General features: G+C 39.6%; 1 protein-coding gene across 6 annotated transcripts in view; it reads right to left on the reverse strand.

Annotated features, from left to right (window-relative positions):
* The window catches only part of ILRUN (inflammation and lipid regulator with UBA-like and NBR1-like domains), a 102,930-nt gene that overhangs the window by 38,856 nt on the left and 36,829 nt on the right, over positions 1 to 27,245 (reverse strand). For 4 of the 6 annotated variants that reach the window (XM_069564145.1, XM_069564141.1, XM_069564146.1 and 1 more), the window contains exons 2-3: positions 23,397 to 23,551; positions 17,654 to 17,851 (exon numbers count right to left, since the gene is read on the reverse strand). In XM_069564145.1, coding sequence (XP_069420246.1) covers positions 17,654 to 17,851; positions 23,397 to 23,551 — 353 coding nt within the window. The remainder of the gene's footprint in view (positions 1 to 17,653; positions 17,852 to 23,396; positions 23,552 to 27,245) is intronic. The other 2 variants (XM_069564143.1, XM_069564144.1) reach the window with 1 other exon arrangement.

Here is a 27,245-nt window from a genome sequence, read left to right on the forward strand (position 1 = left end):
TTTTTAAGCATTGTTGGCTTTGCTATGCTAATATTTTGTTGATAATTTTTACATCTATATTCATGAGATAATGGTCTATGATTTTCTTTCCTTGTACCGTCTGGTTTGGCATTAGGATAATGCTGGCCTCCTGAATGAGTCACAAAGTATTCTTTCTGCTTCATTCTTCTGGAAGAGACCCCAGCGTAGTTGTGTGAGTTCTTCTTTAAATGTCTGGCAGAATCACTAGTGAACTCATCTAAGCCTGGTGCTATTTTCTAAGGTTAGTAATTGTTGGTTCAATTTCTCTATAGAAATGGCCAATACAGATGGTTTATTTCTTGTGTGACTCTGGTAGATTGTACGCTTCAAGAAATTGATCTAGTACATCTAAACTGACCTATCAAATCTGTGGGCATTACATATGTCTGTTACCAACACGAGTTGCTCATTAATATTCCTTTATCATTCTTTAAATGTCTGTGGGATCTGAGTTGATGCTCTCTTTCAATTACTGCCGTTAGTAACTTGCATTCTCTTCCTTTTTTTTCTTAGCCTGGCCAGAGGTTCCTGACTTAATCTTTTCAAAAAAACTGTTTTGGGTTTTGTTGATTTTCTCTATTGATTTTCTGCTCTGATTTACATTTTACTGCTGATTTAATCTGCTCTTATTGTTTTAGTTTCCTAAAGTGAGAGCTTCGATTATAGATTTTAGGTTTTTCTTTTTCTAATATAGGTATTCAGTGTTGTAAATTTCGCTTTAAGTACTGCTTAAAGTACAGCAAACTGCTTTTCACAATTTTGATAGGTGTTATTTTCATTTCCATTTAGTTCAAAGTATTCAGATTTCTCTTGAAATTTCTTCTTTGATCCATGTGTCAGTTAGAAGTGTGGGGATTTTCCCTCTAGCTCTCTGTTGCTGCTTTCTAGTTTAATTCCATTGTAGCCTGAGAGGATACATTGTATAATTTCTGTTCTTTTAAACTTGTTAAGGTGTTTTATGGCCCAGAATGTGGTTTACCTTGGCAACAGTTTCATGTGAGCCTAATAATAATGTATATTCAGCTACTGTTCAGCAGTTGCATATGTGAATGATATCCAGCAGACTGTTGGTGGTGGTGAGTTGAACTATGTCCTTAATGATTTTCTGCCTGCTGAGTCTGTCCATTTCTGGTAGTTCAGTTCAGTTCAGTTCAGTCACTCAGTTGCATTCAACTCTTTGCGATCCCATGAATTGTAGCACACCAGGCCTCCCTGTCCATCACCAACTCCTGGAGTTTGCCCAAACTCATGCCCATCGTCTCGGTGATGCCATCCAGCCATCTCATCCTCTGTCATCCCCTTCTCCTCCTGTCCCCAATCTCTCCCAGCATCAGGGTCTTTTCCAAGGAGTCAACTCTTTGCATGAGGTGGCCAAAGTACTGGAGTTTCAGCTTTAGCATCAGTCCTTCCAATGAACACCCAGGACTGATCTCCTTTAGAATGGACTGCTTGCATCTCCTTGCAGTCCAGGGGACTCTCAAGAGTCTTCTCCAACACCACAGTTCAAAAGCATCAATTCTTCGGCGCTCAGCTTTCTTCACAGTCCAACTCTCACATCCATACATTGACTACTGGAAAAACCATAGCCTTGACTAGACGGACCTTTGTTGGCAAAGTAATGTCTCTGCTTTTGAATATGCTATCTAGGTTGGTCATAACTTTCCTTCCAAGCAGTAAGCGTCTTTTAATTTCATGGTTGCAATCACCATCTGCAGTGATTTTGGAGCCCCCCAAAAATAAAGTCTGACACTGTTTCCTCATCTATTTCCCTTGAAGTGATGGGACCAGATGGTATGATCTTCATTTTCCGAACATTGAGCTTTAAGCCAACTTTTTCGTTCTCCTCTTTCACTTTCATCAAGAGGCTTTTTAGTTCCTCTTCACTTTCTGGTGGTGTCATCTGCATATCTGAGGTTACTGATATTTCTCCCAGCGAAAAGCAAAGGAGAAAAGAAAAGATATAAGCATCTGAATGTAGAGTTCCAAAGAATAGCAAGGAGAGATAAGAAAGCCTTCCTCAGCAATCAATGCAAAGAAATAGAGGAAAACAATAGAATGGGAAAGACTAGAGATCTCTTCAAGAAAATGAGAGATACCAAGGGAACATTTCATGCAAAGATGGGCTCAATAAAGGACAGAAATGATATGGACCTAACAAAAGCATATGCAGAGTACATCATGAGAAACGCTGGGCTGGAAGAAACACAAGCTGGAATCAAGATTGCCGGGAGAAATATCAATAACCTTAGATATGCAGATGACACCACCCTTATGGCAGAAAGTGAAGAGGAACTCAAAAGCCTCTTAATGAAAGTGAAAAACGAGAGTGAAAAAGCTGGCTTAAAGCTCAACATTCAGAAAACAAACTACCAAGGCCCTGCACCACAACTACTGAGCCTGAGTGTCCTAGAGCCAGCAAGCCACAACTACTGAGCCTGAGTGTCCTGGAGCCGGCAAGCCACAACTACTGAGCCTGAGTGTCCTAGAGCCGGCAAGCTACAACTACTGAGCCTGTGTGCTACACCTACCGAAGCCCACACACCTAGAGCCTGTGCTTCCCAATGAGAGAAGCCAGCACAACGCAAAGCCCATGCACCGCAACCAGAGAGTAGCCCTCATCTCCACAACTCGAGAAAGCCTGCCTGTAGCAACAAAGACCCAGTGCAGCCAAAAATATTAAGTAAGTTATATTAAAAACAAATACTGAATACTCCCCTTTATCATATATATTATCTCTCTTTATCTCTGATCGCTTTCGTTCCGCTACTCCTGCTTTCTCTGAACTAGCGTCAGAATAGCATCTTTCTCCATCCCTTTATTCTTAACGTATAAAGGCATTCATATTTGCATCAAGTTTCTTGAAAGTAACACAGAGTTGGGTCTTGTTTTGTGATCCATTCTGACAATCTCTTTCTTTTCATTTGTGTACATAGAGTATTGAGGTTTGAACGTGGTGACTGATATAGCTGGATTAATATCTATGGTATTTGTTACTGTTTTCTATTTTTGCTCTTGTTCTTCGTTCCGATTTTTGTCTTCTACCCTAGCTCTTTTAGGTTTTAATTTTCTACCCTATCTCTGTCTTCTAGGTTTTCATTGAGCATTTTACCCAATTACAGTTTCTCTCCTTTCCTAGTATAAAAGTTAGCTTTCTTTTTCAAATGAGATTGTCAGTTTGCAATGTATATTTACAACTAATTCAAGTGAAATCATAAATGATACTACATCATTTCATGAGTAGTTCAAGTATCATATATTAGGAAAATACTCCTAATTTCTCCCTCCAGTCCCTTGTATCATTGCTGTCATTCATTTCACGTATTCATTTGCATACATATAGGTATACACACACAGATCCACACAAGCGCATATAACTGAACACAACCATACACAGGTGATTACACTGCTACTATTATTTTGAACAAATTGTTATGTTAGATCAATTAAGAATAATAAAAACAAAACTTTTAATTCTACCTTCACATACTCATTCTCCAGTGCATTTTCTTTGTATAGATCTGAGTTTCTAACCTATAGTTTTCCCTCTCTCAGAAAAAACTTTCTTTCACATTCTGTGCAAGGGAGGACTTTTTTTTTGTTGTTCAGTCACTAAGCCATGTCCAACTTTCTGCAACCCGATGAACTTGCAGCACACCATGCTTCCCTTGTCCTTCACTATCTCCCAGAGTTTGCTCAGATTCATATCCACTGAGTTGGTGATGCTATCTAAACATCTCATTCTCTGCTGCCCTCTTCTCCTTTCGCCTTCAATCTTTCCCAGCATCAGGGTCTTTCCAATGAGTCAGTTCTTCACATCAGGTGGCCAAAGTATTGGAGCTTCCGCTTCAGCATCAGTCCTTCTAATGAGTATTCAGGACTGACTTTCTTTAGGACTGATCGGTCTGATCTCCTTGCTGTCCAAAGAACTCTCAAGGGTCTTCTCCAGCACCACAATTTGAAGGCATCAATTCTTCAGTGCTCAGCTTTTTGTATGCTCCAACTCTCACATCTGTATCTAACTATTGGAAAACTATAGCTTTGACTATATGGACCTTTGTCAGCAAAGTGATGTCTCTGCTTTTTAATACACTGTCTAGGTTTGTAGGGAGGACTACTGGCATCAAATTCCCTTAATTTTGGTTTGTCTGAGAAATTATTTCTCCTTAACTTTTGAAGGATAAGTTTCCAGAGCACAGAATCCTACGTTGGGAGAGTTTTTTTCACCCTTTCAATATTTCATTTCACTGTCTTCTTCCTTGCCTGATTTCTGAGAAGTCAGTCATTATATACTTCATCTTTGTTTCTCTATCTGGTTCACTTAGGTTCCTAGATCTGTGGTTTGGTGTCTGATGTTAATTTAGGAAAACTCTCAGTCACTATTGCTTTAAATATTTCTTCCATTCCTTTTTTCTCCTTCCAGTATTCCAATTATGCATCTGTTACATCTTCTGTAGTTGTCCCACAGTTCCTGGGTATTCTTTTCCATTTTTACCCCCAGCTGTTTTTCCTCTTTGCTTTTTAGTTTTGTAAGTTTCTACTGATATAGCCTCAAGCTCAGAAATTCTTTCCTCACCGGGTCCCTCCCAGTAAAGTGCCATCAAAGGCACTCTTCGTTTCTGTGCCCGCTTCTGGTCTCTGGCTTTTGCTTTGCTTTCTCCTCGCTCACACCATCCACTTGTTCTTCCACGCTGTCTACTTTCTTCATTCCAGATCAAACCAGTCAACCTTAAAGGAAATCAGTCCTGAATACTCACTGGAAGGCATTTAATATGTTAAATGACACATGTTATTAAAGTGTTTAACATATTAATCTCAATTTACTAGTCTGATAATTGTAACACTCCTGCCATGTTTGACTCTGATGCTTGTTCAGTCTCTTCGAACTGGGTCTGCTCTCTTTTTTCTTTTCTGTTGAAAGGTGTACATGATATATTGTGTAAAAGGAACTGCTGAAAAGTACATTCTGCAGTCCTATGATAGGCCTCAGTCTTTTGGTGAGCCTGTGCCTCTGAACTGTGAACTTCATCAGCGTTTCTCAGCTTTCTTCCCCATTTATGGTACAGGAAGGCTAAGCGGACTGGAGCTGGGTGTTCCCCTTTCCCCACGTCAGTCAGGCTCTGATAAACCCACAGTGGGTAAGACTGGTAAAATAATTTCTCCTGAGGGCAGGCCTTAAGAAAAACACAATATTCTGGGTAATTTCAAAACAGTTACTTTCCCCTTTCACCTGCCAGAAGACTTAGGGGATTTTTCCTCCAGTATTCACTGGGAAAACCCAGTAGAGATTCTTGACATAAAACTCACAAAAGTGAGAAGACAATCCTAGAATCTTCATCTCTCAGGCTTGTCCACAGTGAGCCTCCAGCATTTTGTCAACTATGGTTCTGGTTTTTCGACCCCAGTACTGGTTCCCACAGAGGATTCTGCAGCTGGTTTCTGCTCTGGTAAAATTTAATTTCCTGCATAATTTTCAGTGCACATTAAGCTATGTAATCTTCTGCCTTGGGTACTCCACCTAAGTGCTTAACTTTCTTATTTTATGACCTGGAATTTTTGACTCACCCTGAAGATGCCACTAGGGCAAGAGATCCCTGAGATGCCTGAGATGGAAAAAAGGAATCAGCACTTACTAAGAGAGTTCACGCGAGAGCTGACAAGGATTACTGCGTAAGGTATCACAATATAGTTCCATCGAAGAAAGCAGCAGCGGGAGAGCAGCAGTATCTAACAACCTATACATTGCTTACCATGCCAGGTGCTGTTCTAAAAGCTTTTACATGCATTAACTCACCAAACTCCCTCAAAATCCTCCAAGGTAAGTTCTGTTTTTCCTATTTTATAGGTGAAGAAACTGAGTCATTGAAAGATAAAATAATTTCCCAAGATCACACTGCTACTGCACTATTCATGCTATAACTATACTATCCATCTTCAATAAAAGAAAGAGTATTTAAGAATGTAACTATAAATGAACCAAATAAGTTATGGTTACTCTTTCTTAGTAAGCAACCCAAATTCTGTTTTCAAGATGGCTGTTTAATATAGTTAATTGTTTGATCACTATTTATGTACCTTGCCCCAGCACAACAAAAAATTATCAACCCACAGAGGGAAAAAAAGTACATTAGTGGACACCAGGAGTTTTATGAATGTCTAACAGGTACGGAGTTTCCTTTTGGGGTGATAAAAGTGTGTTGGAACTGAATAGATGATGGTTGCCCAATTCTGTGAGTGCACTAAATGCCAATGAACTATTCACTTTAAGTGGTTAACTTGTTATGTGAATTTTATCTCAACTGGAAAAGAATGCTCTACTAAAATATTTTGGTTAATAATAAGGGGAAAGGTTCTAAAATATTAGTGAGCAGTAAAAAAGTAGGTTACATGATTATATGTAGCAGAATGCCAAACCTGAAAAGCAAAAATTTTTGTTTTTAATATTTGGATACATAAACAGTGTCTATATCTGTACTTCAGAATAAATGTTCTTACAAAGAATAAAGATAAAGACAAGTCAGGCAGAAGGAGGGAAATATTAAAAGAGCAGAAACCTATGCAACTGAAAACAAAAGAATAGAGAAAAATCAATGAAACCAATAGCTATTTTCTTAAAATTATCAAATTCTTTAAAATTAACAAGATTATCAAAGAAAAAGAGAGAAGACACCAAATATACAGAATGAGAGAGGATTATCACTACATGCACAGAAAGCATTAAAATGATTTAATAAAGAATAGTATAAACAATTCTATACAACATAAATCCAACAATTCAGTGAAAAGGACCAATTCCTTGGAATTACCCAAAGTTATCCAAGATGAAAGATAACCTGAACAGATTTATAATTACAAAATAAACTGAGTTAGTAATTTTAAACCTTCAAAAAAGATCCCTCCAGGCCCAGAAGGTTCCACTAGCAAAATTTTAAGAATAAGATGACCACCAATTCTGTACAATTTGCTACAGGGGGGGGAAAAAAAAAAACTGGTACAAATATCAGTTTATTAAAAAAATATATATATCAGTTTATATAGCTGCAGGCCATTAGCCACATGTAGCTACTGAGTAGCTGAAATGCAGCTAGAGCCACATGTTGAAATTATAATATTTTGGCTATACTGAGTTAAGTAAATAAAATGTATTAAGTGTTCCTTAAAGTCTTAGTAAGACTTAGGTCAGATAAGGTCTGCTTTCCTAATCACTTCTGATTTCTAACTACAAGACAACTGTTCGACTTAAGGACAAAACTGAAGTGGCTACTAAGCCAAAGCCCGATGCACTCTAAAATTCAATTACTTTCAAGATGATCTCAAAACAAAGCATAAGCAAAATCCTTAGAAGTTGTAAGAGGAAACTGGAAGGGCACTGACCACTACAAAGTAAAACCCAGAGGCTTAAAGCACTCCTTTGAATGAAACAACAGAAGCAACAGTTACAACTGGACATAGAACAACAGACTTGTTCAAAACCGGGAAAGGAGTACGTCAAGGCTGTATATTGTCACCCTGTTTATTCAACTTACATACAGAGTACATTGTGTGAAATGTTGGGCTGGATGAAGCACAAGCTGGAATCAAGACTGCCAGGAGAAATATCAATAACCTCAGATACGCAGTGAGGGAGACCTGGGTTTGATCTCTGAGTCGGGAAGATTCCCTGGAGAAGGGAAAGACTACCCACTCCAGTATTCTGGCCTGGAGAATTCCATGGTCTGTATAGTCCATGGGATCACAAAGAGTAGGACACAACTGAGCAACTTTCACTTTCAGATATGCAGATGACACTACCCTTATGGCAGAAAGCCAAGAGGAATTAAAAGAGTCTCTTGATAAAGGTGAAAGAGGAGAATGAAAAAGCTGACTTAAAACTCAACATTCAAAAAATGAAGATCATGGCATCCAGTCCCATCACTTGATGGGAAATAGATGGGGAAACAATGGAAACAGTGACAGACTTTATTTTCTTGGGCTCCAAAATCACTGTGGACGGTGACTGCAGTCCTAAGATTAAAAGATGCTTGCTCCTTGGAAGAAAGGCAATGACAAACCTAAACAGTATATTAAAAACCAGAGAGATCACCTTGCCTGCAAAGGTCCGTATAGTCAAAGCTATGGTTTTCCCAGTAGTTGTGAATGGATGTGAGAGTTGGACTATAAAGAAAGCTGAGCACTGAAGAATTGATGCTTTGGAACTGTGGTGTTGGAGAAGACTCTTGAGAGTCCCTTGGACAGCAAGGAGATCAAATCAGTTAATCCTAAAGGAAATCAACTCTGAATACTCATTGAAAGGACTGATGCTGTAGCTCCAATACTTTGGCCACCTGATGTGAAGAGCCAACTCACTGGAAAAGACCCTAGTGCTAGGAAAGATTGAGAGCAGGAGGTGAAGGGGACAACAGAGGATGAGACAGTTGGATGGTACCACCGACTCAATGGATATGAGTCTGAGCAAACTCTGGGAGATAGTGAAGGACAAAGAAGCCTGGAGTGCTGCAGTCCACGGAGTCTCAAAGAGCTGGACACAACTGAGCTACTGAACGACAACAAAGCACTCCTACCTTGAAGCCCAGTGTCCAATAGGGACATTCTCTTTGTAAAGAAAGGAAACTATAAGCTGTTTAAAGTAAAAGGGAAGAAAAATTAAGTATTTTTTAAAGGGAGATTTTTTTTTTCAAGGTAAAGATTATAGAATGAACTAATTTCTAAGTGATATGTATCTCTGTCATTCCAAGGAAAACCTCATTAGAGCACTGTGTGGCTAGTCAAACCATCATGAAAAGAACAGAATGGAATTTGCTTTTCAGTAAGAAGATACCCTCTTCAAATATTCCTACCTTTAACTACAAGACTAATAGGGGGTTAAAAATAAAAAACTGTATCATGAGCCATAATTAAGGAATATAAGCTGCATCATAGGAATTAAGATATCAGATAAAGTTTAAAAACCCTATCCTTCAATTATTTTAGATCCTAATCACTAGTCTGCTTAAAAAAAAAAAAACCCACATATTTTTCAGTAGTTATGTAGATCCACCACTTTCAGTTTTGCTTTCTGCAGGCTGAGTTACCCGAAGCCAACCTCAATCTGAAAATACTAAGTGGAAAAGTCCAGAAATACACAATCTGTAAGTTTTAAACTGCACACCATTCCTAAGTGGCATGAGGAAACCTCACGCCTTCCTGCCCCATCCCACCCAGAACCCCCAGCCATCAACACTGCTTGCTCTTGACATCCAACCACTCACATCAACATGGTTTGATGATCCAGGATCACCCAAAGCAAACGGTCCCCTTGTAGGCATTTTATCATCTCACATCATCACAAGAAGGGCGAGCACAAACAGTAAGATACTGCAGGGGGCAGGGGGGAAAGGAGGAAGACCATATTCACATAACTCTTATTACAGCATATTGCTATAATTGATCTATTTTATTATTATTATTAATTTCTTATCGTACCTAACTTATAAACTTTATCACAGATATGTATGTATAGGAAAAATATATATATACGGAGTCAGCACTATCCATGGTTTCAGGCATCCACTGGGAGGTCTTGAAATATATCCCCCAAAGAGGGTAGAGGGAATGACTGCCATTGTAACGATAACTTAGGTGCTCACCATGATTTGGACAAGAAGCAACTATGTTTGCTTCCTTATTTTTAAGAGATAGGCTCTGGTCTGATTCAGAAACAAGTGTACACAATGACATTTATTTAAAATTCCTATCACACAACAATTCAGTAAAAATTACTCATCTGAAACAATTTCTGCATATATATAAACATTTTTTTGTGGAGAAATGTACATATCTCCTCCACTGTAAGTCTTACTTGTTGCCTCATTTTTAATGTTTCCAAAACTAATATCACCAAATATGTTCATTTAATATAATGGCTCTTCCCTTCTTCTTCCACGAAAAGTAGTCACTAAACCAATGATACATATTAAAATTATGTAAGAATCAAAGAAGTGCAGGAAGTTCTAAGGGTATATGTTTTACTATGATAGGGATATACTCTCTACACTTTTTAAAACTAGAGTCAGTCTCAGCTATAGCCCTTACCAATGCATACACACAAAAAAGCTAAGAATTATATTTTTTAAAAAAAGCAAATTATGCCGAAGTTTTTACTTCTTAAATGGTCAGCAGTTTGAGGATTATTTTCTTTTTAACAGTAAGTATAAGAATAAATATAACTAAATATATTTGTTTTTTTTTAATGAACTGTCAATCCCCAAACTTTGAACCCCTGGAACCTAACATTTCAGATCAAAGATGTTTCTATTATGAAGGGCTCTGGCTCCTATAAGGAGAAGAGATGCCACCTTCAACTTATATTTTTGCTCTTCTACCAAATCCTTATAGTTAAAACATTTGACACTTCATACCTAGACATGCAAATATCTTATTTACTACATTCTAAAGATATATCCCTGTTTCATTTCATCTCTTGATTTTCCATACTTCATAGAGGTTCAGGACCCACATGTCTACATTTTAGAGATTAATCTTCACAATGCCTTTGACTCCTGGACACAACCACCAAACAATAACGACCACTTGGTGTCAGTACAACCAAGTGGCTCACTCCCCAGCCTATCACCTTTTAAACTTAATATAGACCTTAGAAGGTAAAGATAGTTAAGGATTTCGGATCTCATTTACAAATTGAAATGTCCCTTCTGAAGACATTTCCCATACAAATCACAATCAGCTTAGGCTACCATTTCTTTTATCAGAAAAGAAATATGTTTCATGACCACTCATATTTCTGATACTGAAGGGATCTAGAAATTAGAATTGAAACAGAGAGCATCTTATTGAGGATAGTCTAGAAGTAAATGCAACAGGCTTTCTGAGTTCAACATAAAAGAGAGACATTCTAAAGGTGGGGTCAATAAGTAAAAGGGCAAGAGAACCGGTACTAAGTGCCAAGTAGGACAGCATCCAAGTACTAACAGAAGACACCGGTGAGCACCCAGAGGAAGTCTATGGAGCCAGAACTTCTTTCACACCATGGTCAGTCAGAACCCTGGAGAGGAATGAGGAGCAGCAATCCTGCACTACCTGGTTAAGGTGGACATTCTGTAAACTGGAGAAGCTGGGAGGTTCTAAAGTTTTAAGAAACAAATGGTGTGCTTACATAGGGGCACCCATCAAGCTTCCTAACCTGTGGGTCTATATTATGTATTATGATCTGGGAGCTTAATAAGAGAAGTTCCATTTTTAACCTCTGAGAAAACTAAATGAATAATGTTTAAGTATTTTGTCTACATGTGAATTGTCCCTAAAGACCTGTGTGAAGCCTTTAATAGGAAGAATTATTTCAAGTGGGAGAAACTTTCATTAGCACTTGATCACCAGAGTATCACATGACCACAGAGCCTACTTTACAACTAAAACCATTCTGTTTTAGAAGAAACCAACATGGGCAGGGGTACAGCTCTCTTGTGGAACTCTGAAAGAGGGTGCTCTATTAGGAAGAGGGGAGGCATGTTTGTATGGAGGCTAAAATGGGGACGAGCACTCACACTCCTTACTCCTTCCCAAGAGTCCAAAGTGTCCCACTCACAAGCAGGAGCTCCTTGGGAAACATTTCCTACCTAAGAGTCACCCTGCTGATCTCAGTCTAACCCTCATTTCACTCATTCTAGAAATGGAGAGAACTTGGGGACCATTTACCCCAGTCTCCCTAAACTCTGCCAAGTTCCAGCACCCGGGAGCCAAAGTTTCCCTGTGAACCCTGTATGTTCAATGGCAAGAATATCATAAAACTACTTCAGATGATTTACAACTATAATTTACGGCTAATTCATAACTTTTACCAAAACAAATCATTACTGATCTCTGGTCTTCAGTTTCCCCATCCATAAAGTACAGCTAATATTTCCCTAAGATAATTTATATGAAAAAGCCCAATACAATGCCCGACGTAAAGTAGGCGTTAGATAACAGGTTGCTTTTATCTAAGAAGCAAAAGTCTGTAGGAAGAAGATAAAATATTTGGGCCTGAAAATAAATCTGCCAAGAATCAAATACTTAGTAGTACTCAGTCAAGGGAGTTAGAAATGTGTGCGGTGAGAGAGGAAGAGTAGCTGTCCAGAGGAACATGGGGCGCTATGCCTCACATAACGAAGAACTGTCCAGACGACAAGCCAACAGCACAATCCCCCGAGAGACTGAAACAGCGCAGCCATTCTAAAGTGAAAGAAGACCCGCCCTTGTCAGCTGTTAAATGTAAGCAAAAGGTCCCTTTAGGAAGAGAAATGAGTTCAAGCAACAAAGTATTACTACACAAATAAGGAGGATGGATTCTTCCTAGAAAAGACCATCTGAAGACTACAGAAAAGACCACCCAACCAAAAACAAAGACAAGCAAACAAATAAGCTTTGTTCTTAAAACAGAAAGACGAGGCAAAGAGAAGTTACCTAACTCGTACAAGTCTGTGCCCAGGAAACGTAGTCCTACATTCAAAACTCCTAGCACTCCACTAAACTCAGTGCTCTAGCAAGTTAAGAGCGAGCGGAAAACCTGAAAGAGCCAATCACGCCAAGGTTAACACGGCACCTTGGTTTTTTCCCACGAGTCCATAGTTGCGGCTTTATGCATATCATGTATATTTCACTTTCTGCCAGTCATTTAACAGTTCTGCTACCATTATGTGTTTTATGCTGCTGCTGCTAAGTCGCTCCAGTCATGTCCGACTCTGTGCGACCCCACAGATGGCAGCCCACCAGGCTCCCCTGTCCCTGGGATTCTTCAGGCAAGAACACTGGAGTGGGTTGCCATTGCCTTCTCCAATGCATGAAAGTGAAAAGTGAAAGTGAAGTCGCTCAGTCGTGTCTGACTCTTCGCAACCCCATGGACTGCAGCCCACCAAGCTCCTCCGTCCTTGGGATTTTCCAGGCAAGAGTACTGGAGTGGGGTGCCACTGCCTTCTCCGATGTGTTTTATAATCAATAGTAAAAGGAGTTCATTGGAACATGGTAGCTTGTAAATGCAACTGAATTCTTTATTAGACTAGATGACCAGTTTACAAACTATACTCCCTACAGCAATAGAGATTATCTCAGAAAGCAGGTGACATAGGCCAAGGAGGCTCCCAATTCAAAAAAGTCAGTTTCATTTTTTTCTTTTTTGGAGGAGGCATTCACATTTATCAAAGAAAAGATTCCACTAATTAAGAAAAATGCTTGAAAACCATGGATTCAGATGAACTATTAAGATCCCATGAAGGTATAAGATTTCAAAGTCCTGAAAAACAACTCATAGACTATGCGACCAAGAAAGGCTTTCCATTTTTTACTGCCTTCAGAGCTAATATATTTACACTCTACCTGCTTACAGAATTTGGGAGGGATGTTATAAGCATAAATTTTAATGTCCCATAGAGTGATAATTATTTTTAATTTAACATTAACACACACACACAAAAAAATAAGACTAGAGCTCTCAAACAAGGCAGAACACTAGGAAGCAGTATCTGTGCATCAAAGAAATTTTTTTTAAAGTCATGTATGTTGTCTTCCTCCTCCCTTAAAAACATTGACATGCATCTAAAAATTTATTGAGTAGCCACTCTCCAATGGGCTCAGCTTTTTCAAGATATACAAAGATACATAAGACATGTATCATCTTAAGTTTTTAAAGTGATATTAAACATTCACCAAATTAGCTCGGCAGAAAGAGGTACAGTGCCAAAGAGAAGCAAAGGAGGGAGAGGGAAGCTTATCGGGAAATGGAGCTCAACATGGGGAAACAATTTACGCCTGTGCAAGCAGGAAGACTCTCAGGAGCGGCGGCCTGAAAACAGAGTCCAAGAAGGAAGAGACACTCTCTCTGCGTGCTGACTGTAACATGACTGTTACATGATGCTGACTCTTTAGTCAACAGTTTACTATTTCATAGGAGAAAAGGATAAATAAACAAACACTTAAAACACGACGTGTTAATTATAACAAGAAGTGTGTGCATAATATACGAATTTCCTTGGGCTGGTGGGGAGAGCAGGAAGAGGGGAAGAGGGAAGGAGAAAAGGTGACCTCACGAGGGCCCTGACGATGAGCAGGGGTTTGTTGTAAGGAAAAAGGGGTTTCAGGCAACAGGAACAACACAAGCAAGGGCATGGAGAAGAGAAACCATGTGGTGTCTCTGGGGACTGGATGCGTGAGTAAAGAGGTGACAGGATGAAAGCGAAATGAGGCCAGACCAGATGGTGAGGAGCTTTACGCCCGATGCCAAGGAACTTGGCTCTATTACAGAAGGCACAAAGGTTTTCAGAAAGGAATGATTTCACAAAAGATGACAATATGAGACACACTTTATAACGTTTTTTTCAGGCAGAAAAATATTTCAAGCTTCCACTGGCTACAAAAATATATACAAGAAAATTAATTCCAGGACTTCTTGAAATAACTCCAAAGGTCCCACTAGCTATGAGTCCAGATAAGAGCCCCCTGAGGATAGGAGCGATTTGTACTTATTTTTCTCTGAATCTCTAGGAAATGGGATATGGAGAAACAAATAGGAATTGGTGTGTGATTAAGGATGATAAGACAGAACAAAACATGACTCAAGCTTCTGGCCTGATCATCTCAGTTGGGCTCCCATAAGAAGAATAAGTTTTGCCTAGGAGATGTTAAAATTCAAAACTCTACAAAATATCCAGGGGTTCTGTCCATAAGCACTTCAATAAAGGTCTGAAGCTCCAGAGAGTCTGCACCACAGACATGGCTTTGAGCACTGCCGTATACGCTGCGCTAGTGACAGCTGAAGCCATCTGGGTGGATGAGGTCCCTGAGAATGAACAGCGCGCAGCCCACAATCTAATACAGGCATACCTTGGAGATAAAGCTGCTTCGGTTCCAGATCACTGCAATACAGTGAATATCGCCACAAAGTGAGTCACATGACTTTTTTTGTTTCCCAGTGCATATAAATGTTATGGACAAAAATGAAGTCTGCTGCACTGACTGACTTCCTTTCATGAACAATCTTCTCTACAGCATGAAAAGCTATTTTGACCGCATTTTCCCCACAGTAGGACTTCTTTCAAAGTTGGGACTCAGCCCTCTCAAAGCCTGCCACTGCTTCACCCACCAAGTCTATGCAGTCTTCTAACTCTTTCAGCAACCTCCACAGCACCTTCACCAGGAGCAGATTCTACCTTGGAAGCTGCTTTCTTTCTTCATCCTTAAGAAGTAACTCCTTATCAGTTCAAGTTTTATGCTGAACTTATTCAGTCATATCTTTAAGCTCCCCTTCTGGTACTCTTGCTACACCCACTACACCTACAGTTACTTCCTCCAGTGAATTCTTAAACCCCTCCAAAGTCATCCATGAGTGTTGCAATCAACTTCTTCCAAAATCTTGATCACATTGATACTTTGACCACCCATGAATCACAAATGTTCTTAATGTTCTTAATCTTTTCCAGAAGGATTTACTCCACCCAGGTGCATCAGAGAATTCACTATCTATGGCAACTACAGACGCACAAAATGTATTTATTAAAGAGTAAAACTTGGAAGTAGAAATGACTCCTTGATCTATGGATAGTGTGTTAGTAGATGTGAAAATCTCGTACATTTCCCTTGGAGCTCTTGGGTGACCAGGATCACTGTCAATGAGTAGTAACATTTTGAAAGGAATCTTTTTCTCTGAGCAGTACAAGTCTTAAGAGTAGGCTTGAAATATTCAGTAAACCATGTTGTAAACAGATGTACAATCATCCAGGCTTTGCTGTTTCATTTACAGAGCAGAAGCAGAATAGATTTAGCATAATTTTTAAGGACCTTAGGGTTTCAGAATGTTAAGTGAACACTGGCTTCAACATAAGGCCACCAGATGCATTAGCCCCTAAGCAAGAAAGCCTGTCCTCTGAAGCCAGGCACTACTGTCTCCTCCTTAGCTATGAAAGTCTTAGATGGCATCTTCTAACATTAGTATTTTGTCTGCACTGAACATCTGCTGTTTAGGGCAGCCACCTTGGTGAATAATCTTAGCTACATCTTCTGGAAAACTTGCAGCTTCTACATCAGCTCTTGCCCCCTCACCTTGCCTTTTTATGTTTACAGAGACCACTTCCTCCCTTAAACTTCAAGAACTAACCTCTTCTACTAGATTTAGCCTTTTCTTCTGCAGCTCCCTCACCTCTCAGTCTTTACAGAGTTGAAGAGAGTCAGGGCCTTGCTCTGGATTAGGTTTTAGCTTAAGGGAATGTTGTGGCTGATTTCTTCTTCTATCCAGACCACTCAAACTTTCTCCACATCAGCAAGAGGCTATGTTACTTTCTCATGATTCATGTGTTCTTCATTGGAATAGCACTTTTCCTTTCCTTGAAGGACTTTTTCTTTGCTTTCAAAACTTAGCTGTTTGGTGAAATCGACCTAGCTTTCATTTGGTCTCATCTTTTGATATGCCTTCCTCACTAAGCTTAATCATTTCTAGCTTTTGATTTAAAGCGGGAAATATGTGACTCTTCCTTTCACTTAAAACATTTACAGGCCATTGAAGGGTTATCAACCAATCTAATTTCCACACTGTTTTATCTCAGGGAATACGGATGCCCAAGGAGAAGAGAGAGAGATGGGAGAATGGCTGGTTGATGGTCAAAACACATGCATTTACCAATTAAGTTCACAGTCTTATATGGGTAAAGCTCATGGCACCCCAAAAGTTACAATAGAAACAACACAGATCACTCGTTACAGATCACCATAACAAATATAATAAAAATGAAAAAGTCTGAAATATTGGTAGAATTACCAAAATGTGACACAGAGATGCAAAGTGAACAAATGCTGTTGAAAAAATGGCGCCAGCAGCAGATATGCTCAACAAAAGGCTGTCACAAATCTTCAATTTGTAAAAAATAAAATTATCTGTAAAGCACAATCAAGTGAACAGCAATAAATCAAGGTATGCCTGTAGTCCCAGGGCAAAGATGAGGCTAGACAGAGAAAGAACACTCAGAGGAAAAACAAGAAAGGAATCACGTGTGACTAAGAAGGTAGACATTTCAGAAACCATTCAGAGTTTGGAGCCAAATGGTCAGTGTGAAGGCTGGGAAGTAGCTACTGAATTTGGAAACTCAGTAGTTGTTAATAAACATCATCGAAGTGGGTATAGGATGGACCGGGTTGAAGAATAAAGGGATATGGAAATAAGAGACAATGAATGGAAATCACTCTGTCCACAAAGTGTGGCAATAAAGAGAAGGAGTGAGAGGTTTTAGTGTCTTGACAGGTCATCAGAGACACAGGCACATTTTGTGCATTATATCTTTTTTTTAATACAACTTGTCTCTAGAAACTGTGAGAACAAAAACTGCCTTCAGTATTCTTAGAGCACCTACTAGATTATATTATACAAACAGCAGTGCTACTAAGTCATTGTTTAGACTGCAAGATATATCTCACACACTTCACTAAATGTTAACTAAATTCCAGCGTAAAGAGAACACTAGACTGAATCAATTAATCATTAAATTCAAATCATTTACAGCATGGGGCTGGAAAAGAGACCACACCCTGCTACGTAATTTGACAAGCTGTGAGCAGTGCTGGGGAAGCTGAGACGTTACCTTAACCGCTTCGCCCCTGGGCTGCACAGGGACATACTCACCTCCATAGTAGAGTCCTGTAGCAGTGCACATCCGCCACTGCCCCTGATACATTCCTGCTCTGCTGGGGCTGCACATCTGGACGCTGACATCTGCAATCTCTTGGGGCTCTAGCGATCTCACCATCACCATGTTCACATGTCCAAACTGGTCTCCCCCGACATATTTAAGACAAACCCCTGGAGGCCAGGCCTCTGCCCCTGAGTTCAAGCAAAAGAAAAAAATGTTAGGCAATCAGTGGTCCTATGCTGGGTGCAGTTCATTACAAAACTGTAGAAGATGCCTCTTTGTCTCTCACACATACATAAACCTACCCATATTCTTGAGCTATACACTGATTAGGGAAAATCGGAGTCAACAAGCTCTGACCAATGGTCTATCCCTAAGAGAAAGCACACACGACAAAGGCAAGGCAGTTTCTCAAGAAGTAGTGTTTTGGGCGCCCAGGGAAGGCTACACATCACACTAACCTGTAGGACCTAGGAGTGAAGTCTGAAAGGAGCCACGGAAATGAAGCTCAGCCCCACACCTCTGGAGGACTACTTTCTCCACTAAGAAACATGCCCATTTGCACTTGAACTTTTAAACTGACATTCAAAGTAAAAATATGCCTGACTGTCCCCAGTTTTTCCATTGAGGAAAGAGGATGAAACTCATTAAGAGTAATTTCTGTATTACTTTCATTTTAAAACTACTTTTTCCCTGCTTTTTCTTCTGGAGTCCCTAACAATGAAAAGATTGAGGGTCAAAAGACTGCAAATAAAGACAGAGGAGTCAAGTGAAAGCATCATTTTCAGGTGTAAACAGCAGTGGGGAAAGTATGAACCGCAGGCCCTGATAACAGTACACTGACCCGTGGTCACAGGGGTGATGACACTAGCCAGAGGTGCCTGTAGAAAGAACAGGAATGGCAAGACAGAAAAATAGCTTTGGCAGGAATGCCTCGCCCGCCTTTGGAAGTGGCAAAGGTCTTACTTGGTTCCCATTCCTGTGCACCTATATTCATGTAACTAACTCACATGAGAAATCAATACATTGACTTCTGACCGGTCACAGGTAGCCACATACAGTGACTAGATGTGATATTTCCTGTGAAGTCTCTCCGACACACTCCTTTTTACTATACGCAGAAACCTCTCTGTATCTTTTTTACATTCATTATAAACATAAATCACTATGAAAAGCTGGGCACGGCAGGACTCTCAGCATGTTGAAAACTCATCTAACAGTACTCTAGAATTCCTCAGTCCCTTGTTCTTGAAGTGCCAGGCCAGTTTAGAAACTTGATGGCTTACCACTGAAAAAAGCGAGAACCGGACAGGAAAAGCAACCAACACTCTACTGCTGAGATCTCAGCCTCATAATGAATGGCACCTGCTGTGGCTCATGGTATTTAGGGGTAGCAGATGGAGCAGTGGTTGCTATGTTTTTTATGATAAAAAAAAAAATCTAACAGCAAAGTGGCCTCTTAAATTAACACTTTAAAGGGCAACTGCTGCTGTTGAGAAGGTTGTGGATGATACACTGGTAATACATGCAAATTCTTTTTTTCATTTCTGGGGCCTATGGCCTAGCAAAAGCATATTTGTCTTAGGTCAAGAATAGTAGGAGCTGACATGAAGTACCTTGGAAAATGTCAGTCTCTTTATTAAAGGTCAAGATCCAAAAGAAAAATTAAATTACTACTATAGGGATGAATCCATAATTATTCTTTAAAAGACACATATGCACACATGCACACACATACGGACACACATATCAAACAAAACAATGCCTGTTTATATGAAAACCCTAGGATGTTTTTAGAAATTTAAAGAAAATGAAAACCAAGACCTCCTCGGTATGGAAAATACTTGGCTGCCCTGATCAGACAAGCACAAGCAGCTGAGACAGTTGGATCTCTCATCTGTCCAAAACAGGGAGTACTCCTCTATTCCCAGGAGATTTGATAAGCTGTGAAACTATTAAAAATTATGTGGCTACGGTCCTATCTTTTTCTATGTCAGACCCTACTGATGTGGTACTTGGAAAGCTTCTTGAAGAAAAAACTGCAAGAGTTATGCACCATCAGCTCTAAAGTGTTACTAGGCTATAAAATGAAGAACCAATCATCTGCCTTCTGAGAGCTGCCAACAGTTTACAATGACATATAGTTCTTACAACCCCAACTGCAAAGGCAGGTAACTCTGAAAAGGTCACTGATACTGGTTCTTGATACAGAAGGAAGGGAAATACTGATGGCTGCTTGACCTACCAAGCTAAGCGTACCAGAAAAATCTGGACTTGAGAAGTATAACGTAATGGGGCTTCAAATTAAGTCTCTTACAAACTGGCTTACTGTGGGGTAGATAGATGCTTCTAGAAGAAAAGAAAGACTAGTCTATGTTTTACGACTTTCCAAGTTAAGTATCACAAGTACACAAAGGTTGTGATTCTCTAGTTATTATGGAATATAATTTTATTAAAAAATAAAAAGTCAAAACAAGACCAAAAAACCCTATCATATGGCAACTTTGAGATGATAGTGAGTATGGCAAAAACAGAAGTCCACCAGTTCCAGAAAGTCTGAGATCTAGTTTGGGGACAGAAGGAACAGCCAAAGAGCAAGACAAAAGACAAACCTCAGTGAAGTCCCCCTTCTGTTTTTAAACCCCTCATAGTTTAGAGAATGCATTTCAAATTAAGCTACAGGCAAATAGAGACCTTCATTGATCTGGGTACCATTTTCTTTCCTGTACCTGATAAAGTGACTGGAACATAAGAAATGTAACTATATTAAGGAGTTGAAGAAAAAAGGAGGGAATAGTTGTTCTTTCTCAAGTTTCCCTTCCTCCCCCAGCAACTCTCACTTCTACGTAGCTTAGAAAATATAGATGACTTTGAGGTCACTCTCTCATATGACAATCACAACTACTTCATTAAAGTCATACGAACGTAAGAGTTATCATAATATGCTTAGTTTAACACTCATCACAGCTGGATAGCAGAGCATGGCTATAATAACTGAGAAGCTTTAAGTATTGGTAAAGAGAATACTCTACTTTTGTCTTAAGAGGGACAGTTTCAAATTTTCATTTTAAACTTAAACTATAAAGTATCCTTGGCAAGTTTCCCCAAACTTCTAAAACTTACACAGTACCAAAAGTGTGGATTCTGGGATTCTGTATCTATGCCATTACATGTCTCACTTCTCTCTTTCTGTGATATGAATCTAAGGACTTTCTTATCAGGCATTTAATTTTAAACAATGTATCGACATTTATCTTCCTTGGGGAAGGTGCTGGGACAGCTATATGCAGTTCCTATCAATCTCATCTTTTGTAAACGAGAATGTCCGCTGCACCTGAAACACGACAGCAGAGAGGCACCATGAAAATCATTTACGAAGCTCTTTCAGGGGGAACTTATCTCTTAGGGAAGGTTATGATGAGAGCCAGAGGATAAAGAGCTCAGGCTTACTCTACTACTTCCTCTTTTTTTTTTTTTTTTTTGGCCTCACTACACAGGATGTGAGAGCTTAGTTTCCTGACCAGGGACTGAACCCATGCCTCCTGCACAGTCTTAACCACCAGGGCAGTTCCAGTCTACACTACTCCTGTGTTACCACTCCATCTGCAGAAAGAACTCAAGCCAGATCAGGGTGACACCGAAGAACCAGCTCACGTGCCTGCCTTTCTTGTATCTCTAATAACGTATCTGTCACGTAACTATGGCAGGCCAGTTTCTTCTTAATCGAATGGAAAGCATTTAGTCTACAAATAAAACTTTTACAATTCGTATAACAACTTCCAGAAGAAGAAAAAACCTATTTGTTCAAAGTACCTTTCTAGCAACTGTTGCCCAATTTTTCAAGAGGTGTACAGGAACAAAAATGTCTTTACAGGAAGAAAGGCTGCAGACCCAGAGACTGTTTTAAATTGCACTTATTATGCAAAAAGGAGGAGGAAAAAGAGCCAGCCCCACCAAAACAAATTTTTCTTCAAGTCAAGCTGAAAAGCTCTTTGGGGTTCTGATTTGACATTCTAGCCATTTTATATCAATCCCTTCCAATCTCCCATTAACCCAAGGAACTGTCTAGTGAGTGAGAAGATATTTCAAAGAAGCTTTCTGAAATATAAAATAGTATTCTGCAATAAAATTGCATTTAAAACATTTAACAGTACTCTAACAATTTTCAGTATTAAAGAACACTATAAAGAACCCATGGAAAGCCAGACCATTTCCAGTGTTTTCACTATTAAGTAAACAAGGTCTTGGATTAATTATTTTAAATAAACAAAACTTTTAATAAGTTATACTTTCTAAACAAACATCACTCATTTAAAAAATTCATGGTTAGGTTTCAAAAGCATTTTTGATCAGCAACACAGATTTTAGTGAGTCAGAGAAGAAACATGAATATAAGCTGATGTGAAGAACTTGTTTCAACGTTCTTAAAAGCAGGCAACATTAAGAAGGTGAGACAGAAATTAGGAACATAAAATAATCAAACTTGTAACAAGAATTTCAAGAAAAATAGAAAACATGGCTATTTTCCTGTATTACCATGTGCCTCTCAAACTTACAATGCCCCACACTGTTACAACCAAAGGGGAAAAGAAGCTAATGAAAATTTTATAAAGTCACTGATGTCCAGTCACCTACAACAATGGGTCAATCCAGATTACGTGTTTTTGCTCCTAGACACACCAAACGTTCATCCAAGCTAAAGTTATTTCCAAATAAGCCAGGCAACCTAACAGTAAGTTTGGTATATTAATTATGATATAAAAGGCTAGCTTAGCCAGTCTTTCCCCATCACAGAGAACTGAAGTATAAAGAACTGAGAAGTAAACAGCATCCAACAAAAGGTTTGAGTCCCCAGAGTTTTCTATGATTTCACATCAGATTACCATGCTAGACAGGGATCCCCCACACCAACAAATTTTAGCTAAGTACACCTGTTGTACTTTCAGGAAACTTTCCATCTCTCAGAATTTCTTTTGTAAACACTCAATAATAAGGAAGTTAAAGCATCCTCACCTAGTCAGCATAAATTGTTATTGGATGGAATAAGACATGCTAATAAACTCATTCAAATTTTAAAAGTCATTTGAAAAGAATGTAACAAGTTATCAGACATTATTTTCAAAGAACCATAATTAATTTATGCTGAATTTTCCTTAAGTCAGCAGTAAGTCAAAACAATAATTCTTTAAAAAAGCAACTTCTCAATCTTTCCATCTTTTCTATTCTGAGCAAATTGGTACACTTCTTACCCTATTTTTCAAAGTGATGATAACAGCTCAGATAGCTCAATGAAAATTTCAGACAGAATTAATCCTTGTGGTTGCAAAGAAATGAGCTTTCAAAAGAGCAGAAGCTCACAACTCTAGCTACCTTGTTCTTTTCAAGGATGTACCTCCTCTAGCATGCTGGAAATAACCGGAAGATTAATTAGAGCAGAAATAAAACGATGGAGTAGAGCTATACTTGTGGAGACAATACCACCACCACACACATGCCTAGTTCCTGGTATCAAAAGAATATTGAATTGTGTTTAAATGTCAAGACCAAAATTCTTCCTAATCTAGGGAATATTTTATTGGTGTTTGGGTCATCATACCAGTACAAGAAAATGCTACATCATGTATAAGGAAAAAAGAGTTACACAATCACGTCATTTAAGCTAAAACATCTCCTTGTTTCTTTTAACTGCTAAGAGAAAGAAAACTGGGCAGGGAAGATGGCTCTTTATACATTTACCAGAATTTTGGATCCGCCACGTTTTTATAAACTGAGTATCAGGAGGTATCGACTCCCCTTCTCCTATGGTGACATCTTCAACAAAGGACATGGAGGGCACACTGATGTTTGGGCTCTCAAAGTCATAATATGCGCCAATTGCTGCTTGTAGGTTCCTACAAATAAAAAGAAAAGGCAAACGACTTCAGTCCTCTCCAGAGCATATTGATCTAATTGTCAAGCAAAAGAACACTAGGCTTGTTTTCTTAGGCTATGTTATAGATGGCTCCTAGTATGTTAATCTTCAGTCTTTGATTCTGGCTTAGGAACAACAGGAAAAAACAAAGGACCAACAAACTTGTGCAACACTTTCTTCGCAAGGTACCCACACAGAAAGTAAGCATTAGTAGCACCATCAGCAACAATGTAAGGAAATCTTTTTACCCATAAGGACAGCAAGTATGGGTAAGAAAGTCAATTGAAAGACAGCTCCTCTGTAGCTGTGACTAAACTTCAAAGAAGCTCCATTAAAGAAAAGTGTCATTTTTTAAAAAGGCAATACTTGGTTCAAAAAGTTTAATACAACAGGGATTTCCGCGCTGGTCCAGTGGTTAAGAATCTGACTGCCAATGCAAGGGACACGGGCTACATCCAGGAAGAGCCCGCATGCCGCAGGGCGCTTGTGTTGCTTTGACCCCGCACTCTAGGGCCTGTGCTCTGCAACACTGAGAGGCCGACACAGCACAACTCGAGAGCGGCCCCCATTCTCTGCAACTGGAGAAAAGCTGGAACAGCAACGGAGACCTGGCACAACCAAAACTAATAAAGGAACGCTTTAAAAAGCTGCATACGATGAAAACTACCTAGCTTATCTCTTTTCCATACACATACACACACACAGGTATTCTTTGTGGCTTTAAAAGATATATCTAGACTTCCTTCAATAAAAAGTTATACACTTAGTGAATGCTCTCACCATGAATGTATGGAGTGTCTATTTCCCCATTCATTCATTAACAATACTTCTCTAACATTTTGTATTTTTGTCAATCTGATGGGTGAAAAATAAGATCTTGGTGAGGTCTGAAAATGGTTTTCTCTTTTCATGAGAGGTTAAATATCTTTTGGGGCTTCCCAGGTGGCACAGTGATAAAGAGTCTGTCTGCCAATGCAGGAGGTGCAAGAGACGCAGGTTCAATTCCTAGGTCAGGAAGATCCCCTGGGGCAGGAAATGGCAACTCGCTCTAGTATTCCTGCCTGGGAAATTTCATGGACAGGAAGCCTGGCTACAGTCCATGGGCTCGCAGAGAGTCAGACAACCGAGCGACTGAGCACACAAGTGTCTTTTACACTGTCACGAGCCATGTGTAGCCTCTTTTTAGAAGCACAATTTTGTAAATGGTGGTGTTCTTTTTAATTACGTATAAACTTCCTTATGTCAGAAGGAACGACCAAGCATACAAACCAGAATCCCTAACTGAACAGAATCATGCAACTGACAGCTTGGCTCATCAGTGCCAGAAACCAAAGGCCACTAAGGGGTTTAAGTAAGCTGTGTTCATTAGAGAAACTGTTGGTAATTACATTAACTGCTTCTCTTATGGTCTTCCTCAAACTAGTGACATCATCCCCAGTCCCCAAGGAAAAACAACACAAAGAGCATTTTTCCAAATATAACCCAAACATCAGCCGATGGATCCAGTGCGTTGTTTTTAATTATGCATAAACATAGCATGAAATAAGGTCTGACAGTACACAACTGTTCAACACACATGCTATTAACAGCAAATACTTTTCTGCTGAGGGCCTGCCTACTCTTCCAGGTGTTTGCAGCTGCCAGAAAGGAAGGCTATATTTAGAGCAGCTACCTCAGGTCAAGCCCCATGCAACGGTGGCCTGTAGTATTAGTGAGTAATGACCGGAATTACACTACCACCAAATGCTGGCCTGTCACGTGTGTGCTACATAAAATTTACATGGAGCAGAGTTGGGTGAGGGTCCAAACTGTGCCTGTTTATTTGACCATTCAATAGGAAGGCTCGGGCTTCAGTCTTTCCAGCAACTTCCTTATCTAGTTGGTACTTATCTAAAGTGAAGAATATGTGACTGGTCAAACTTAGGGAGGCCCAGATCCTACCACTCACCAACAGACTCAGGAGTGTATCTGGAATCAGCCTTACATTTAGAGATCAGACAAAACAAAGGAAAGAAAAAGAGGCTGAATTTGTATTTTTTCTGAAAACTTTTAAAATAAAACTGTCCACCTTTTCTTTCTTTCTTTCTTTTTTTTTTTCCAAAGGTCTCAGGCAAACAGCCTGAATTGTTTTCTGTTCACTTAGCTGTAAAATATGCTTGGGAGGGAAGAAACTATTTGTGCACTCAGGACAACTGCCAATTCTCATATTCAGCCTGTGTCATATTTCACCACTTGGCTGTGCCTGCTATCAGACAGGACTTTGAGACCAGCATAGCAGAAACACGAACAAGTGGAAAAATCCAGTTACTCTACTTGGGCAGATCCACCCCCCTCCTCAAACCTCTTTTCACACATTCCTACTTAACCCACAGCCAAGCCAACAAAACTGCTTACTTATACCTATATTATCCAGAGAACTCAGCCAGAGAAAGATTAAGAAACATTTTTGAACCCCAAAGTGAAACTGAAAGTAGAGAACTAGTCTCCTGGCAGGAAGGAGTGAAGGATGACAAAGCATAATCATCTCCCAAGTACAAGGCGGAAAAAGAGGACATTAGCCTGGCAGTTCCCTAACCCACAGGGCAGGTACACAGCCCCCTCAGCGCTTAGACCATTGAGATCACTGCCTCCCTGGGCCAAGAAACAGGAGGAATAGACTTAAACAGCGCCAATTCAGTGTGAGAATAAGCAAACATAATAGCATGCACTCCTGTTTAAAACAACATACTCAACTACTATTAGGCAACAACACACTCCACATGAAACAGAGATGGCTGAGGACATGGGAAAGAAACTTGGACACCACTCAGTATTCAGCCCAGCCTGAAAGTGTAAACCTCCAGGTTCCTTCAGGGTCTTTGCTCAGGAAAAGTTTTTACTCTGATCTCAAAGTTAAAAGTGCCTAAAGAATGAAGGGGAGCAGTGTAACAAGTGGAAAAAAGGCACAGGTGAAGAAGATGGATGATGGTGATGATTATATAACACTGTGAATATACTTTATGCCAAAGAACTATGCACTTTTAAATGGTTAAAATGGTAAATTTTTATTTTACTTTATTTTTATTGATATGACCAACCTAGGCAGCATATTAAAAAGCAGAAACATTACTTGGCCTACAAAGGTCCATCTAGTCAAAGTTATGGTTTTTCCAGGAGTTATGTATGGATCTGAGAGTTGGACCATAAAGAAAGCTGAGCGCTGAAGAATTGATGTTTTGTTTTTGTTTTTGTTTTTTTTTAATTTTAATATCTTTAATTCTTACATGCGTTCCCAAACATGAACCCCCCCTCCCACCTCCTTCCCCATAACATCTCTCTGGGTCATCCCCATGCACCAGCCCCAAGCATGCTGCATCCTGCATCAGACATAGACTGGCGATTCATGAATTGATGTTTTTGAACTGTGGTGTTGGAGAAGACTCTTAAGAGTCCCTTGGACAGCAAGGAGATCAAACCAGTCAATCCTAAAGGAAATCCATCCTAAATATTCATTGGAAGGACTGATGCGAAGCTCCAATACTTTGGCCACCTGATGTGAAGAACTGATTCATCAGAAAAGACCCTGATACTGGGAAAGATTAAAGGCAGAAGAAGGGGAGGACAGAGGACGAGATAGTTGAATGGCATCACCGACTCTACGGATATGAGTTTCAGTAAACTCCGGGAGCTGGTGG

Source organism: Ovis canadensis, chromosome 20 (genome assembly GCF_042477335.2).
Source record: "Ovis canadensis isolate MfBH-ARS-UI-01 breed Bighorn chromosome 20, ARS-UI_OviCan_v2, whole genome shotgun sequence".
In the NCBI taxonomy this organism is placed as follows: Eukaryota; Metazoa; Chordata; class Mammalia; order Artiodactyla; family Bovidae; genus Ovis; species Ovis canadensis.